Source organism: Hesperophylax consimilis, chromosome 15, assembly GCF_061612785.1.
Source record: "Hesperophylax consimilis isolate HC1 chromosome 15, BYU_Hcon_1.0, whole genome shotgun sequence".
NCBI lineage: Eukaryota > Metazoa > Arthropoda > Insecta > Trichoptera > Limnephilidae > Hesperophylax > Hesperophylax consimilis.
Genome location: NC_142850.1, coordinates 17,108,486 through 17,128,377, shown reverse-complemented (window position 1 = coordinate 17,128,377; position 19,892 = coordinate 17,108,486). Strand labels below are relative to the sequence as shown.

Below are 19,892 nucleotides of genomic sequence, written 5' to 3'. Positions count from 1 at the left end.
TTTGTCTAAAAACTAACGACTTATTGTGTGGCGTACATTTGCGCAATACATTGGTGTCTATTCAACCAGGAACCTTTATATAGTATCTGAATACGTTTATCTTAGTTCACGCCGTATGCAAGCCGAACCTACCTATTTTACAGGGGCGGTCGGTCCATATAAGCATTGAAAGCAATTCTTGCCTACCGCCAGCGACACAAACCTTTATTTCCCGTTAGTACCTACGTCGTATAATATACTGTAAAAATATATAAAATAATATTTTTCTCTCATTGGAAATGCTAAAGTCAGTCTACCACGCTTTAGTAGAATCAAATCTCCAATACGCTGTAATCAGCTGGGGAGCTGTATACAAAACAAATCTACTCCCTGTTGAAATTGTACAACGTATAATTATAAAAAATAATATTGAAAAAAATCAAGAGATTATCCAACACTTAAATAATCATGAAGATACATCCAGAGTGGAAGATACTACCAGTATCGCCCTGGTGTAAGACCACCATTCAGAATTGAAACGTTGCTCCAAATGGCTTTAGCCGTGTTTAGTGACTAGATCTGAATAGCCAGGTACTTCCCCACCTTCCTCTTTCCCTTCCCCACTTACCTTCAGCCTCACAACATCCCCCAATTGGGGATGCCATAGTCTCACTGGCTCCAGACGGGAGCAGTTGGGACTCTTGTGAAGTATTCACTATAAAAATAAAAAAAACACACCAATTTTTGAAGAATTTAAAGTATTAAAATTTAATGATCTTGTCCAAAAAGAAAATAATAACTCAAATAATAAAAGAAAACTAAAATCACAGCTTTTTAACTGAAAGTCGTACTCGTCAAAAACATATATTTCCAACACAAAAATGTAACACCACTTTTGCTCAACATCATTACATATATCTAAGGAAAAAATACTTCAACAGCCTACCCGAAAATATCAGAACAATAGAAAACGATAAACACCTACTAAAAGCAATTATAGAGAAGTTCAATGTAAAAATACCAAAATGATGAAACTATCTTTTTAATTAATTATAAATTTTAATATTCATAATTACAAACACTTATCTTAATATTGATGCTCACCACTCTTCTAGACATAAGCGCCAGCTTCTATAGAAGAGGAACATTAAAAAATCAAAAGCAGTGAAAACTAATTGTATGAATTCTCTTAGTTAACATTATTGATTATACTCTGTAATACTATTATTCGGTAAATATATATGTATATATAAAACAAGGGGAGTTTAGAAGAATAAGGACGTATACACATATTTTCTTTTGTTTCGTCGTAAAATTATTATCATGACTCTGTTTTTCAAAACTGTTAGGACGGGTTGTTTCGGAGAATTTGAAAGATTCATCAAATTTCAACGTTCGTTTCCGTGTTCTGTGAAAGTCCTATTCAAGTTCTGTTATTATATCATTATAGGCTAGTTGCTTGACAGAACTGAAATGAAAACAGAACTTGAAAAAATATTTCACAGAACTTGAAAATGAAATTTGATGAATTATTCAAATTCTCCAGAACAACCCGTCCTAACAGTTTTGAAAAACAGAGTCATGATAATAATTTTACGACGAAACAAAAGAAAATATGTGGAGAGATCTGATCGTATTATCCTTTAAACAAATTTGTGTACAAATGTAATGGTTTTTCTTTTTCAATACATCTCTTTGAATTTCTCTTTTGTTTTCGTGAAAGAATGAATGCAAATCTTGGCGGTGGAAATTAACCCACTCCTTGACTTCTTGTCGATGACAATGCATTCTATAAACTTTTGGTGTCAATCACACGCGGACACACTTACGAATTTCTCTGAAATTGGATGACATTACAGAAGTTAATATATGAAATAAATGTCGGTCCTACCTAATCGAGATTTGGTTCATTTGTTAGCACCGGGCTACTCCAGTCCCTGGGGAGGAAGATTCGATACTCAAAGTAATTTTTTAAATTTTAAACCAAAAAAATAATACAACAGCTATTAAAAAATATGTGCTATAGTAAAAACAACTTTGTTTTTTACGGGTTTATTTTAAAAAATAAATTTCTTAGGAAGTAATGATTTATTTTAGGACGTCTGTTTTAACTGTACCTACGTAATATTCAAATTTGACAAAACAAGAATTTCTAGATGAATTGATGAATTTATGATAGTTCTTCTTTATTCTGTAGCTAAAATGCCTGGAACTATGAATTTAAGTACCAAATTGGATTTTAATATGCGACGCTAAATTGTTGGTTTCCTCCTTATATCCAGTTATTTAAAAAAATGTTTACGTATCTCGAAAGCTCACCGACCGCCCCTGCTATTTTATGTACACGGGCAATTCATATAATGCTCGCCGCGATACGAATCTCCAGGCACATAACGTAAATTTTAACGTTCACCCATGTAAATCAAAATGATATGGCCGGGGACTTGATATGCGGGGATCTCGCATAGCCATCGGCGACTGCGCTGCCCCGACATTGTAATCACGGACATTTCGGTTGCAAACACCCCCACATTCCGTGTAGTACCTACCTGCCTGCCTAAAGTCTTAGTGTTGGCCGGCACTGTTGTAATGCCTGTTCCGAACGGTCCCAATCGAAAATCACTCGTAATTCGTAAAACGAGCTGTGCAACATTCCGGAAGTTGGAGTTTTGGCAAAGTGATGTCACATGATCCGCCATCTTCTTCCTGCGTTCTGCGCAAGCGCCTGCTTGTCACCCTTCTCTCTTTCGCAAATCACAGTAAAATGTAAGATAATGTATATTACATAGCGCACCGTAATGAAAATTTTAATTATATAATTTCTTAAATGATTTGACCAGAATTATATTCACCTTTCACTAACAAGGCAACTGTTTTAAGCTTACCGAGTTATCGCAACCTTTAGTCTTTGGACCAACCGTGATTTGTCAATATCTATCTACATAATCGAATATTTTACTTTGTTTCAAGTTTTGTCCGCTTCAAGATTCATTTATCACTTTATCGCAAAGTAGGTGGTGCCAGAAAATTTTATTCAAACTTCTTTGCAGACTATCGGGCTAGTCGTTGAGATACATTTTTGGATAATCTTATTCAAGAACTAAAAAGTCCTAAAAACCTAAACGAATTAAAGTGCTAGAATTTAAAAAAAGGGAACCGTTCAAATCATTGTGAATAGAGTGCGACTCGAATAGTATAATTTTATAATATGTGCAGATTTTTAGAAGTATTCTTTGTGGTTCCATGATAACTCAACACAGTGACAATTCAACACACTTTTAAAAAGTGATATAAAGTCATTAGAAACGATTTTTTTTTATCCTAACCTAACCCGCATAACCCATTTAATAAGGTTTTTGTTTTATCACTTTCCATGACTTTATATAACTTTTGAAAGATGTGATGAATTATCATTGTAATGATTTATCCGGTTACCATTCTTTGTATTTAGGACCTGATTACTAAAGAAAAACCCAAGTGTTAGAATTGAGGCGCTCAGCGGAAGAGTGGTTCAAATACAAAACATTTAATAAGCGAAAACATCAGATTGTCAATAATATTGTGCGTATTTTACACCAGTGTTCTAAAATTAATTATAAAATACCCTAATATTATAAAAGTTCCTTCTTATTCTGGCGCTAGTAAAATAAGAAAGTGTATTTATCGATGTATTTTTAAATCTAAGTATGTTATTTGTACATATATATGTCATTAAGACAGTAGTTATAGGCCTTAGTCGTAAATCACTAGTTATTATGAATCCTAGGTGTAAGCCCAACTGTATTTATTATTTAATACTTGCAGCTTATAATTATTTATTATTTAATACAGCGCCCTTGAGGTGATTTTTCGCGGAAACATAAAATTAATAAAACATATAAATTAGCCATACATTTTTTTTTTTTTTACTTTTCCGATTTTATTTCCGGGTTAAATCTTCCCCATAGGAAAAACTAAACCCTTCCACACACTTTTCCAAAATAATTTGTATTATTATTATTATTATGAATGATTTAATAATTTCTATAGCGCCGTTTTCGTGAGAAAATCACCTTAATGTCGTTTAATTTTTTTTTAATATCTATGAAGCCACAGTGGCCCAATTTTAGTTTTCACTGATTTCAAAGGATGGCGCTATATACTATCGTTCTCAATTACTAAATTAGTTATCTTTAACAATCTGATTTTTTCGCTGTTTGTGATTGTTTTTTTGGTTGGGCAACTCTTCCGCTGAGCGACTCAATTATAACCATTGCGCATAGGGCAATATTAGTAGAATGTTGATATTTTATAATCAAGATATCTCAGAGTGCTAACTACGGCATTAGATTGCTGACAGAGTGGGTGCGAACATGCCTTCCTATCAAAAGGTCAGGGATCCAATTAGTGCAGCGCAGCGGAAGCCATAAGTCAATCCCATTTGTCCATAGATCAGGAAAGTTTTACTTTATGTTGTTTTAAATTGTAGAAACAGTTAGTTAGATTCCGCCTTTTCTCGATCGACCATCAACAATTTTATTTAATTTTATTTTTAACTGATAAACTGAATATAAAACAATAAAAATAACATAAAATAATACAGAAACTAGAACAATACTACATATAAGACAAATCACTAAAACTACATTACCAACGCTACTCTAATTTCAAATAAAAGGATTTAAGGCGATGCCATACGTAGTAATGCAAAATCATGTGTTTTTGGTTTGAAAATTTTGTCGCCTAGAAAATTTTCAGCTGCTTTAAATAAATACTGCGAGAAGAATATATCTTGGCCTTTGAAATAATCGAGTATTTTTTAGATAAGTCTTTTTATAAGCCCAGAAAAAAATAATTTACAAGGCCTATGAAAACTGCTTTAAAGTTCAAAATCTCCTACATATGAACCCATTTTCGGTTATGATTTTATTGTATAATGTGGAAAATTAAGTTACTTATAAAATGGTCGAAAAAAAATTAAATATTTATGCCTGAACATCCACAAAATAAAATAAAAGGCACTTTTTGTCCATGTTTTTTTGTTGCATAAATTAAAACAGGCGGATGGTGTTAAGCGGGAATTTAAACCTTATTGCCATCTACCTAAGGGGTGTTATTGATAGCGGCTCAATTTAAAATATTACACGACGTAGTGCATCGCCTTAATTCTATAAATTGAGTCAATAAATATATCAATAGTACCCCCAAACTTGTTGCCCAGACATGCATCCTATTGGTTAGTGAATGTGTCTGAAAGCTGGTTGTATGTATTGCAGAATAATGTTATATTTTATCTTGTAGGTATTCCTAGTCGGCACATGGAATTTGATGGTGGCAACGATGGCAGGACTGTCAATTAATTTGTTTATGACTCTGTAACACAACCAGGTCTGACATAATTCAACAATAAAATTTATAATAAAGTCACAAAGCATTGTGATCGAAAGTTTTGTATTACTCTTTTTTGCCATATAGATAATGTGACCACGAGAGCGAACTTAAGATTTTTAACAACATTTCCTTGGATCGATTTCGAAGTTTTAAAAAGCTTTTCAATGTAATCTTTACCGACACTGGTGATATCAAATACAAACAAATAACATACTAAAACCGAATGAAATCTAATACTTTACTACAAGATAACTATACAAGCAATATATTTAATCTGACGAAGAAATCTTCATACGTGTTAAATAATGTAGTATCTATCACACTTAGAGAAAACTTAATGATCAAATTGGTCTTAATGGTCAAATTGTGCGTACTCCTGTTAAAAACGGGACTGCCGGCCTTTAATGACAGATGTATTGACAGATTTCCAAACAAACTATCAATAAAACACGAATGTGTTATGAGGATGTAGTAACACGTGTTCATAAAAAATCTAATTTTGTCGCATTTCGTCATAATATTTATCAGGATAAGCGCAGTTGCATGAACACGTGTTCAGATATATTCTGAATGTACTAACATTTTATTCGGAAATGGCTTGCCAACACATTTTAAATAGGAATTTAATTAATCCTGCCATTCTCATTTTTCTCCGTGTAAAATTTATATTAAAAATAAATATGTATTGCTGTCTTACTCTGTGGGTTTTCTCTAAAAAAAACACAGGACTCGAACAACTCGCATGACTAATAAAAAATGAGAAATTGAGAACAAACTTAAAGTCGAGGAACAGCTGTTTCGTCTTCCATTTGCGGTACATCTGATTCTTCTAGTAACAAATATTTCCGTCGGAACTTCTACGGTCAAGAAAATCGTTCCTCTTCGATATGAGAAAATGTCTGCTAATTTGTATCTAAGTATAGTAAATTGATAATCAATTAAATAATATGTAATTATTCTGTCAAAATCTTTTGTCCGTGTATTCAGAGAGCATACGTAAACTATAGAACTATAAAAAACGTGTTGAAGAATAATGAGTGTTGCAAATTTATTAAAAATCTATTATTGGTATTCTGGTTAAAAACGGGATTGCAGGTCGTTTCCTGATAATTTTTTAGTAAATTTGCAATATATCGGAACACGTGTTCATGCACCTGCATTTGCAAAATGCTGAAGTATTAGTGTTTTTATGCACACGTGTTCCGATATCGGGATAATACATTCGTATTTTATTAGGAAACCTATCAATCCATTCGTTAAGGGCCCGCAATCCCGTTTGTAACCGTTTTAAGAACAAGTTTGCAAAATTCAGTATTAGTTTTTTTTCTTTGTGTAGATACATAATAAAAGTTTTTATCAAAATAATTTCAGTAATACATTTTAATAAAATATTAATCCTCCCTTACTTATAAATGCGGTATAAATATAACTAACTAACTAACTAACCACCACGCCGTTTCCCCGCAGGGGTAGGCAGAGAGGACGGACCTCCAAACAACTCGGTCTTGGCACACACTTCTTGCCTCATTCACATTCATACATCTTCTCATACATACTCTTCTATTATTCTGACTCTTGACATGGCCCGACTCGAGTATCTGATTCACTTGATCGTGCCATGTCTTCCTCGGGCGTCCCCGACTTCTGCTGCCATTCGCATTTGCATCATATATCCTCCTTACACTCCTATCTTCGCTCATTCGCTCTACATGCCCAAACCATCTAAGCGTCCCTTTCTTAATCTTGCTTATTACGCTTACATCAGCCTTGCACTCTTTGCGGATCTCCACATTCCTCACACGATCAAACATGGTTTTACCGCACATACGCCTCAGGGATCTCATTTCAACAGCATCTAGACGCAAATAATGAGAATATTGGCTTATTACAACGGCTCAGGTAAAGGTAAACACGCCTTAAAGTTGACTTAACTATACCAACGCAGAACCGGTGCTTAAGAATCCAATGTTTGAACGAAGATGTTCCAATGTTCAAGTGAAAACCATTTTACTATGTTTCTCCTTATATTATTATATACGATTTCTGATAAACTTTCTTGTGCGCTCCGTTCGCTATCCGATGATCATAAATAGAGTCAAGCCTACCTTAACTACCTTCGACAATATCATAATATTTAACGAGGTGAGAAGTAAGAAAACCATTATCTTCTTATTATGTCACGCATTTATTTTATCGCCCTCGGTCCAACTCACTATCTTAATCTGTGACTTAACAACACTATGAAAAATATTATTATGTGTTCTAGATTTGTTGATTAAAAATTTATGGGATGAAAATTTTGGCGCCTGGTCTTCTCTTGACAGCTTAATTGATATTTAAAAGCTCCATAACTCCTGATGGAAATTACTTTGTTTGATGAAAATAGTTGCGCTGACCTAGGTCAGGGGGAAAAATGTTAATCATTTAGATTTTTTTTAAACTCCGCCCAAGAGGCCCTTAGAAAATAATTTCCCTCATAGCCTATGTCATCTTTGAGGATGCTATGTGGAGAGTCTCTTTTTAAGGAAAGGAAGGAGAGCTAGTTCTGGGAAGGAAAAATGTATGAGGGTTGTGTAGGAATAGTTATGTTTGTTCGATCATCTCCAAAAAAGTTCCCACAAAAAAACTCAACACATAAACACGCTACAAGGTTCACAGGAAACTTATTAATTCCAAAAGCAAACAAAACTATATTTCGAAAAGGACCTCACTACATGGCCATTAAAGTATATTACAACCTTCCACGTAGCATCAAACAAATAACCGACACACTTAAATTTAAATCATCACTAAAAACATTTCTTTTAAACAAATGTCACTACACCATAAATGAATTAAATACCTCTGTTTTTTTTATTTTTTTATTTACATACATTTGTTAACATGTAATTGTTGGGTTATGTAATATAATGTGTAATTGTTGGGTTAGCTGTAAGAAATAGGATGTAACCTATAAGCTATACCCTTTGTACTCTGTATTTTTGTGCAATAAATATTGTTTTGAATTTTAATTTGAATCTGAGGTCAGTGCGTCCAAGAATGACAGAAGTATGCATCCATGCCTCCCACTGCGGTGCAATGCGATGCGTCGAGAGAGTCCGGCTGGAGAGGTGAAACGGGCTCCCTCAATCGGCCTCTCCCGATTCATCACGCAGCTGGCGGGCAGACGCATTCTCCACAAAAATCTGGCCAAACCTCACCCTACGAACCTGTGACAAAGTAACAAAACTTGGGGTGACTTAAGGCAAAGGTGTTGGTCACCCTTTTAATGGTTCCCGGGACGGCGGTACTCGGGTATTAAAACAATGTCCTTCCAGTTGGTAAACGCAGTTATTAAGTTATATAGACTGTTTGTAACATCCTCATTTCTGTATTCAAAAATTAAAATCATACATTATAATTCACACTTAATCTTGGAATTACAAACGACCTGTTCATCTTTCACATCCTTCCAGTTGGTAAAAGTAGGTACTATTCCTATAAATGCGATTACATAATTTCCTTGTAACATTCTCATTTCCTTATTTAAAACTTCAAATAGTAAGGCTTCACCGCCCGCTGCATATTTCGGCGTGGTGAGCCTTACACCCCTGAGGTCGGGATTAGCTATGGTGTGAAGGAATATAAAAGCACAAAAAGGAAAATGTATCAGGACCGCCCTGGGTCACTCGCCGCCATTGTGCGGTGTTCCCCCAAAGGGTCCTGGATTACGGCCGCATTAAAGTTTGCGCGTGACGGCCCACAGTGTGAAAGGGAAATAAGTTTAAAAAAGCCCTGGCAAAGAAACACTTTGTAGGTAGTTGAACTGTACCGTACAAACTTTCAGATTTGGTATATTATAATTTAAGGCTTCGTAGTAAGCTTTAAAAAAAGAAGATATTTTAAAAGATGTATATAAATACGAATGTCAAAGTATAAATTTCTAATGCACATAAACTACGGAAAAAGCAAAAGCCCGAGTGGTTAAGTTCTTTGTTAGTTACAATGTCAAAGCCATAATGTGAATGAGGCAAGAAGTGTGTGCCAAGAGCTCTCTGCCTACCCCTGCGGAAGTGGCATGATAGTTAGTAAGTTATCATTTATTCCCTTATTATGCATTATTGCAATTGATTTTATTTCATATTTCTGATTTTTTTATTTCGTGTTTCTGAATCGCTAGAACTAAAAATATCTATCAACTGCAACAATAAGGTCAATACCAATTCCCATAAACCACGCATTCACAAATTAGGCAGCCAAAATGCAGAAATAGCAGATATTTTTAATAGCACTGAAAGAACTTTTTAAAGTAGTTATTAGTTAACATTTTTTGTTTCCTATTGCCTGATTGTAAATTTTAACTTATTAAACCAGTATGTTAACACACGTGCAATTGTTTTGTATTCACTATTTTGTTTTTCTGTATTTAAAGGTACTTGTACCTTAAATAAATAAATAGATCGTTAAAAAAATGTGTTTAACATAGTTTTTTTTCAGGAGGCGCTTTTGATGTCCCACGCACCTGTGGGGCGGCGGTCCCCACCCGCCTGCCCCCTAGCCACCCTGGGCCGGGCTTCACCCCCTCCCCAGGCCGCCTACCACCACCCCCTCAGCTCCTCCCCGCTGGACCCCCAGGCCTACCACCTCTCCCGGACCTCCCAGCACAGGGACCGGGACTCTCCAACTATGGAGAAACCTTATCAACCCTTCAACAGAAGTCGAAACACCCCTTCCATAGAGTATCAATCTAGAGAACAACAATACCAAAGACACGTATACGAACAAAACTTTCAGAGACATTCACCAGCTTTAGATAGATGTTACCCTCTGAGCAAGAAGTCAACATCTTCCGTGGATAGCCATATGACCTACCATCTTTCCAGAAGTTCGTCCAGTTCTTTAGATCAACCTTACATTCATCCCAGTGTGAACCCGTTAGAACCTCAAGTATACCACTTACCCAGGAATCCAGCCAAAGCTTTGGAAGAATCTTACTTGCGACAGTCACCTGCAACTTTTGATTCGAGCTACCAGAGAGGTACTCCGTCGATAGAAAATAATCATCATATGAATGGAGATGGACTTCGGAATGTTCAGAAAGATTTGTCTCATTTAACACCCAGTGTCTTCAAACATCAAGCTCAAGTGTATCAAAATAAAGAGAATGACAATTCGTATCCTTTGGATTTGAGATCTCCATCATTAGATTCAGTTTATCAGGATCGGTACCAGCATAAAAATGACACAACGAATATTGAACAATATAGTTTAAGAAATGAACATATTTATAATGCTAATCAAAGCTATTTACAAAACCATCTAAGGAGTTCTCCAGCGCTGAGAAGAGCGTCGTCCCCAAGTACGGATACGTGCAATTATTTAGTTGAAAATTTTAGCAAACTAGGAAGAAGCTCTCCTAGTCTTGATCAAGGATACCATACTCTGGTGTCTCCGAGTCCTGGACCATCGACGCCAGGACCTTGGACGGATCTAAGTCCAGGAGTTAATGCTTTTAAAGGGAAAAGACTGATATCGAAGAATAACGCTTTTGATAGACTACCAGACGAAGCAGTAGTAAAAGTGTTCATGTGGTTGGACAGTAGTGACTTGTGTTCTTTAGCCAGGGTCTGTAGAAGGTTTGAATCTCTTGCCTGGCACCCTTGCCTCTGGAGAACTATAACTCTGAAAGGAGAACATATCAGTGGGGATAAAGCAATGCGTAGTGTATTTAGAAGATTGTGCGGCTTGGGAAGAACTGGAGCGTGTCCCGGGGTAGAAAGAGTGTTCCTCGCGGAGGGTTGTAAAGTTACGGACAGGGGTTTAGCACTTTTAGCAAGGAGGTGTCCAGAATTAACGCACCTTCAATTACACGGAAGTACGGCCGTGTCGTCAATAGCATTGAGGGAGCTGACACAGAGATGTACCAACCTTCAGCACTTGGATATAACTGGTAAGCTTTTTTTTTTAAATCCTTTTTTTTTTGAATTTCTGTTTTGCTTATTACTTGAATGAAGTGGAATCTTGGAAATAGAAATAAACCCACTTCCTGATCTCCGATCGAACTGAAACTCACTATCACTCTATCGGCAGATAGACTCTTTGTCGATGACAATGCATTCTGTTGGTAGCAATCACGCATACACACGCGGTCGCACTCATGCACACACCCATTTTTTTCTGAAATTGCATGACATTATATTTAAAAATGATCAATTAGGATTTGGATTAGATATTATAATAATTATAGGATTATTTGTATAGCGCCATTTTCGTGTGAAAATCACCTCAAGGGCGCTTAACAACTTAATTTATGCATTTAATTTATTCCTATCACTTAGAAATATAACTAATTACTTTTGACTTATAACTAAGATTCATAGCTAGATACTTATAACTAGTGGCTTATAACTAAGATTAATGTCGAGTGATTTACAACTAAGAATTTTAACTAATGGCTTAAAACTATACATATTTTTATGACAGAGTGGGTATATACACAACATTTCCTTTATAATACGACTACGGCTTAACCTAGAGATTTACGGCTAACATACATATTTACAATTTTTTGTATTTCTTTGGCATTCACTATGTAACAATTTCTAGACATTTTTTGTTTTTTAATGAGTTTTATTATTCACAATGTACATTTGTTACTTATAAATTTTATTAATTAGCGACCGGTTTCGACACGTTCGTGTCATTAACTAGCTATTTTAAAACTAAATTTTTAGGTGCAGAAATATGGGGTTTTATTTAGTTTGATTCTTTGGTGGGAGGGGATTTGAGGGAGGGGGTTGAGAAGGAAACGGAGGTAGGAGTCAACATAACGGGGAACATTGTCAATAGAGGTGATTTGCAAGGTGCGATTATTTTATTAACTATATTAATGTTTGAATTAATTTTTTTGTTGATTTCTAATGTTTCTAATGCGCACAAATTAAACTATTTATTAATGTTAGAATGTTTAAACTTAGTTTAAATTTAGTTTTAAAATAGCTAGTTAATGACACGAACGTGTCGAAACCGGTCGCTAATTAATAAAATTTATAAGTAACAAATGTACCTTGTGAATAATAAAACTCATTAAAAAACAAAAAATACATATTTACGTTTACAAATATAGATTGTTATGATAAATATTACAAAAATAGTTTACGCGTAATAATATGAGCGGTGTTGACTGCAGTCCCTGGGAAAGAAGGTTCAATCCTCGGTATCAACTTTATACATTTTATACATCTAGTAATAAAAATAGATGTATTATAGAAAACAAAAATTTTGTTTTTTACAGAAATATTTAAAAAATATATATTTCCACACAATTTTGAACATAGGCGTATACTCATGCACGTGAAAATCATAAGTGATTTAAGACTATGCTTTCTGTACAGCACTGAACACTACAAATAATAATCTAGCTTGACCAGATGGTGTGAGGTTATGTAACCTTATCGGTCTAACAGCATCGTGATAGAACGTAGGAATAGAATTGTAACGGGTAACATGGTAGGAGCGATTCTAAACAAGTATTTAGGTACCGTAAAACGTGGTGACTTCGCTACTTTTACTTATATTTTATCAGGTTTGCGAAAAATGTCACATTAAAGCAAGAAAATAAACAGCTATTAGCTACATATATTGAAATATTTATCGTCTTCGTCACCACTCAAAGTGTAATGTATTCGGATAGCAATGAAATTTGCCCTTTAGAGAGTCATGTGTGGTCGGCCATTAAATACGTGAAGGAATTTATAAGAAAAGACAAAAGTGAAAAATACAACCTTTAAATATCAACCAAATAATTTAGCCAATAAAATACATATGTCAAGCACTCTCTTTACACCTTGAAATCGCGCTTTTAAAGTAATGTTCCCGCCACTAAAAGCTATATATGGTCACCCGTCTTTTTGAAATACGACATACGTCGTTCATGATAAAGCGGGAGATTTTACAACGGAGCTATCAGTGGCATGCCTTTGGTCTGAAGTACCAATTTTACTGAGTAGCATGTCGCCATATTGATAAGAACTGACTTAAGGCGACATAAGACTAATAACGGGAGTTTGCTCGACGCTCACATTTTAATTATTTCTGATGAACGTATTACTAAAATCTCAAATGTTTCTAGAGGGATCTTTACGGATGTAAGTAATTTATTTTTAATATTAATAAAAACAGGACCTTGCTATTAACATATTTTATGTAAACCGGTTTTAAATTTTATAAAACGTTTTTTAACTATAAAATTAGCGTTAAGTGCTAGAATTTATTTTACTAGAGGATGAGTTATTAACTTCACGAGGGATGCCTCTAGAAACATTTGAGATTTTAGTAATACGTTCATCCGAAAAATTAAAAAAACCGCACAGAAAGATCGATCGGCCTGCTAGGGCAAAGTCGACCTTAGGTCCATCCATTACGCCGGGCCGCGCGCTAAATATTGTTTTTACACGAGTTACACAAAGTAAATATCTTCAGAAAATACTCGCACGCAGTTTCTGATCAATAGCATATTATTATTAAAATATCTTTAAAAGGTTTATTAAGGCAATAGAAATAATTTTATTGATTTCCTTTAATTTTAACCCGTGATTATTGGCATGGTAGCAGAAAATGCTCTCTGTGGCCAAGGGGTTTAGATCCTTGACTCCGGACAGTGGTAGAAAGTAGAAAGTCTGAATATCGTCCAGCTGAGAGACCACCTTTCAGAATCGAGACGTTGCTATATAGTTCAGTGACCAGATATGAAGAGCCAGGTAGGTACTTCCCCTTCTCTTTCCCACTTCCTTCTGGACTAACTAACAACTTTAATTAAAATCAGGATGACATAGTTCTAATAGCTCTGGGTAATTGAAACGTAAGAACAATCATAACGTTTTAACATAAGTACCTACCTATCAGGCGTGGTTACTCCATAATTGCTTTGGATGCCCCGCATCCCCTGTGTTCTAGATTCTAGAAAATTATATATAAAAAGACAAATAAGACAAAAAGACATTACAAATATTCTAATACACTGAATTTTAGTTTTAACACTGAGTGGTGGCAAGAAACATCGATTGAACCATACTTATTACCAGGACTGCGTAGCTCAAAGAAAATAGAATATAGACTTTAGAACATTATAGACAGAAGACAGTCGTGCCTTAAGAGGAAGCTACATGCCAAAAATGTCTATATTCTTGGTATACCTTATATTGTAGGTAATAGACATTAAAATCGCTTGACAAACGGAGTCTAGAAACATTCGATTTCAAGAACAAAACTGATTTTTAAATGATTTTATAAGAAAGCAAAAAAGTTAATCAATTGAAACTGTCACAGATAATCTTAGCTATAATACTGTATTTTTAAAGTTGTTTCCTTTACGCGTTCATACATTTCTATTGAAATAAAAAAATTTAGTAGTTTACATTTATATTTTTTATTGAGTAATTTATTTTTTTAAATTGTATTCTACTCAAGCGAAACGATATGAAAAAGTTCAATTTATCTAAAGCATATTTTTCGGTATTCATAATGTACACCAATTCGTTATAAAGTCGCCTTAAGGTTAAACGCAACGCTCGTTGTATTCTACGTGTTCACAGATGGCGTTAATTAATTAATTTTGTTTAAATACGCTTTTGCAAGGTATTGCTTTACAGTATTAAGACAAATTATTTGTTTGCGCCCTCATATACGCAATATGAATATGAATAAATATAAAAATAAATATAAAATATATAATCCATATAAAAACTCAATTCTATCGAGAAAGGAAGACAAATACAATATTGGATTGAATCATCGGTAAAATATTGTATTTGTATGCCTTTCTCGAAAGAATTAAGTCTTTAAGGTTAAACGCAACGCTCGTTGTATTCTACGTGTTCACAGATGGCGTTAATTAATTAATTTTGTTTAAATACGCTTTTGCAAGGTATTGTTTTACAATATTAAGACAAATCATTTGTTTGCGCCCGTATATACGCAATATGAATATGAATCAATAGTTTTGTTCGTTTAAAGACTTAATTCTTTCGAGAAAGGCACACAAATGCAATATTTTACCGATGATTCAATCCAATATTGTATTTGTATGCCTTTCTCGATAGAATTGAGTTTTTATATGGACAAAACTATTTATTCATATTCATATTGCGTATATGAGGGCGCAAACAAATAATTTGTCTTAATACTGTAAAGCAATACCTTGCAAAAGCGTATTTAAACAAAATTAATTAATTAACGCCATCTGTGAACACGTAGAATACAACGAACGTTGCGTTTAACCTTAAACGAACAAAACTATTGATTCATATTCATATTGCGTATATACGGGCGCAAACAAATGATTTGTCTTAATATTGTAAAGCAATAACTTGCAAAAGCGTATTTAAACAAAATTAATTAATTAACGCCATCTGTGAACACGTAGAATACAACGAGCGTTGCGTTTAACCTTAAGAATTATTATCATAGTATTCGGGTATTATGCCGTGTTGCGCATCATCCTCCATAAGATTTCTGTGATAGAATTGTTTATTGGTGCAACAGAAATGATGAAAAGCACGAGCTGGCTTCTTTGAACATAAAAACATTAGCGAGCTTCATTTTATTTGTTTAGAGTGCCGGCATTGCTAGGACATAATTCCTCGAGTTACAGATCGGCTGCTGACAAATTAACGAGGCGAAGGATGCTATTTGGCGTTGAGGTTCCGGTTTTGCTCGGGTCTGATCGACCCAGAAGGCAGTTCTCATTTGGACGAAGCGGGATTTGGATAATTATCGCGTTACTAAATCACTCCCAGATCATTATCGCCCACTGATTAATTTTAATGGATGCTTATCACGCCATCAAGACGGCCAAACACATCTGTAGCAGAAAATGTATTTCCACGTATCTCCATCATTAAATAACACACAATGAAAGAATGCTTCGTAAAACTACCAAGGCGTCCCCCTTAGGGAAAGGATTGTTAAGAATAATGAAATATAGTGATTTATTCGGTACACCTCCTTTGAATTAAGAAACAATCAAATACGATTAACGGTTTATCAATAAACATCGGCGAAAACAGTTCTAATAAAACAATGAATTTGTCTAATTTTTTTATGAATACGTTTCTTTATGAAGGAACTTGTTAGGTCATTTACCCTCGGGTGGTAATACGCTTAAAACTTAAGTTCTTCCTCACTTAGAATAAATATGTTGGTTTTGTTATCCCTTAAACATATTTTATAAATTTGAAAACAACCATAGAACACAGGGACCATAGAAACATGTATTAACTGAATAAAAACTGAGTAAATAAAAACGCAGTGTCTTCCTTGAGAATCTCACTTTGTTTTTAGTTACCGCGGAAGTATTAACCCCGCATGCTAATTTGTTCGCTTTTGGGAACAATTCATTTTGGATTATAGAAATCGTCGTGTCTCACTGATCTAAACGGTGCTGGAAAGATAAAAACTACGCTTTATATTCAAATCTAGAAGTTAAAAACAATGTGTACCTTTAACCCCTTCAGTAATCATTTAAAAATTAAGAATGGAAAAAAAACACCTTTTTTATCAATGAATTTTATTTACTCAAAATATATATCCTCATATAAAAGCCATTTCGGGCCCAAAATGGGACTGAATATTGATGTTGTGGAAAAAATAATTAAAAATTTTCTTTAGTATGAATTCCAAATTCTGGCACATAATAGCCGCCCGAGTATACTCGGGCGTGGTCCTTAAGAGGTTAAGAAAGGTTTAATACAAAGGTTCCCACCGCAATTTGAAAAAAATCAATATTTGTGATTTTTATTTACCTATTAATTATTTTTATATTTTTATATAACTACAAAAAAGTTAGGTAAGATTTGTAAAACATTTGTTTAATGAAATGCGTGGTGTAATTTTTTCAGCATCAGTGATTTTATTTACAAAACGTAAGGTGAGCCATTTTTTTGTTTGCTTTAAAAAGAATTATATTTCAAATACCATATGTTTATTTCTAATAATACAATTTGAAGCGTATTTATTTCATCTCCTTACATAAACAATTTTAGTGTTCAGAATATGCTTGAGGGGTTAAGATTATGAATTATTATGTTTTTATACAATTTTTTAGAGTCACGCTATACTAACGGTATCACATTACTAAGGTCAATGTATATTTTTTTCACTAGGTATTTGTAAAGAAGACACATATTTCAATAGAGCTCAAAGAAGCTGCTTTGATTTATTATGGACTGATTAAAATCTCGAAACATTAAGCCTTGTCGTGTTAAACTTGAATAAAAAAATAGTGTTCGTATATTTATTATCTTGTCGGAAGATACCCATTCACAGGATGTCGACTATTCGTTAACATAACCTCGGAGGAAATTGCCATTAGTAAATTGTTAGTAGATATAAATATTTTTGGTATCATGAATCCTTCACCCAGACATCGGCGGAGCTTTCATGTTTAAACTTGTTAAACAATAAATTACATAAGATGAAAGCTTTACCAGCAAACAAGTTGTTTATTTTAATGGTAAAAATCGTGTGTGTAAACAATTTCAGGTAGGAAAACTTCCGATGCTGAAGGCAATCCTTCAATGTTTGAATCTTGTTAAACAATAAATCACGCAATTGCTTTACGAGCAAATAAGAATCTTCTTTCAATGTTTCAAATTCAACACCAATATCTCTTGAAAAACTTAGTCGATGATCTTGTATGTAAATAATTAGGTAATAAACTCTACTGCTGAAGGCAATGTTTTAATATTTATATCGTGTTAAACAATAAATTACCTGATTGCTTTACAAGCAAACAGGAGTCATCTTTAAATGTTTCAAAATCAACACCAATATTAAAAAATTACAGTCAATGATCTTTTAAGTAAACTATTGGGTAGGAAAACCTCTAGTGCTGAAGTCAATATTTTAATGTTTGAATCTTGTTAAACAATAAATGACGCGATTTGAAGCATCTTTCTATAAAATTGACAATAAAAAAAATGCTACAAAAATGGATTAGTAAAACTCTTATTGCTTTTTATGGATGTGCCTTCAATCGCCGTTCCATTGCCGTTTATATTCGATGTTCAATCAGTACCAATTTATTTTTCCTATTCTGAAACCGTTAATTCGACGTGGAATTGTGGATTGCGCTAATGATAGCCAACCTCCGACAGGAGAGAGCACCAGAAGAAGAAAACTTTGGTTTTGATGAACAAAATGTTTTGTCGTTTTTCTAATATTATATGTTTTGTCATTTAAATGCATATTTCAATACTCCGTGGCTTTCGATGAACATGATGTTGATCTACTACTAAAGTCTACTTTAAACTTCTAGGTGACTAATAACATTATATTTTCTCATGCGCAAATATTTTTATTGCCAGTTTTCATAAAGGTTATTCATTATACAAAACAATATTTTATGGCGAGAATTCTTGGACATAAAAATCACCCTTGCGGACGATTCTTTATACAATGCGTAATATGCATAAAGCATTATTATTAACATGCGTAAAGGATTTGAACAAGCGATCAATGTTGAATACAAATATTTACTTTAATTTGAAAATCACTTTTGTTTTCGTGAATAAATGCAAATATTGGATCTGTTAATTAACCCACTTCCCGGCATCCGATCGAGAAACTTGACAGATAGACTCGTTGTCAATGAGCAATGATGATCGAACAGATTTTTTTTTAAATTTCGTCTCTAATAGCTGTAAATTGAAGTCATCCACTTCTAAGAGCTCATATAAATATGAGACTTTTGACGATCTACCGATTTTTGTCACCAATCTACCGAAATTTTGAACCCTTATCTACCGATTTTAATTTTCGCAGCATGGTATCAACGGGCCCCGGAAACACTGGCTAAAGTCGGTTGTTTACGTTCTGTTATTACCTACAATAAGTTTCATAACAAAATCCATTTCTTATGTGAATTTCCAATCCGCAAACGTATTATAATACTTTAAATAGTACCCCGGCGAGCAGATAACAGATTTCCATCTCTCTGATCTCAAGTAAATGCGATCATTTGCATGCATACATTCTCCCGCCATATCCTCTCATCTGCAGCCTTTAGCGTTTCATTGATCTGGATTTAATTCTGTACCATTAGCAGGTTCTAAGTGAATCTCTTACTCTATAATAAAGCACTCCTCATTTATTGATTAGAGTCTCGGCCCCGCGAGAGGAAACGGTTAATAAAATCCCACCCGTCTAAGCGATTTAACAATTAATTTATATAGCGTAATTTTGTTATATTCACCCCAAGTGCACCTTGCAAATCATTCGATTATTTCGCACAGGATGGTGCGAAATTGCTTCATGTTTCCCCCTAATAATGTCATATATATTACCTACTGAATTAATATTGGTTTATGCAATTTGTTGGGCGGCTTTGGGTTCCGCTGCACTGGGAACCATTTATTGGATAACCGACACCTCTGCCATAGGTAACCCCTGGTGGTTCGCCTTGCAATTTTTTTAAGAGCTACGTTACACAATAACTTTTAAAATAACTTTGTCAAAATAAATGTGTTTTTTTAATTTCACGTTCAGTGGTAATTACAGTTTACACA

General features: G+C 34.2%; 1 protein-coding gene across 2 annotated transcripts in view; it reads left to right on the top strand.

Annotated features, from left to right (window-relative positions):
• Positions 1-19,892, top strand: part of Fbxl7 (F-box and leucine-rich repeat protein 7) — a 204,213-nt gene that overhangs the window by 147,473 nt on the left and 36,848 nt on the right. For both annotated transcript variants that reach the window (XM_089640003.1, XM_089640004.1), the window contains exon 2: positions 9,826-11,278. In XM_089640003.1, coding sequence (XP_089496129.1) covers positions 9,838-11,278 — 1,441 coding nt within the window. In that variant the 5' untranslated portion in view covers positions 9,826-9,837. The remainder of the gene's footprint in view (positions 1-9,825; positions 11,279-19,892) is intronic.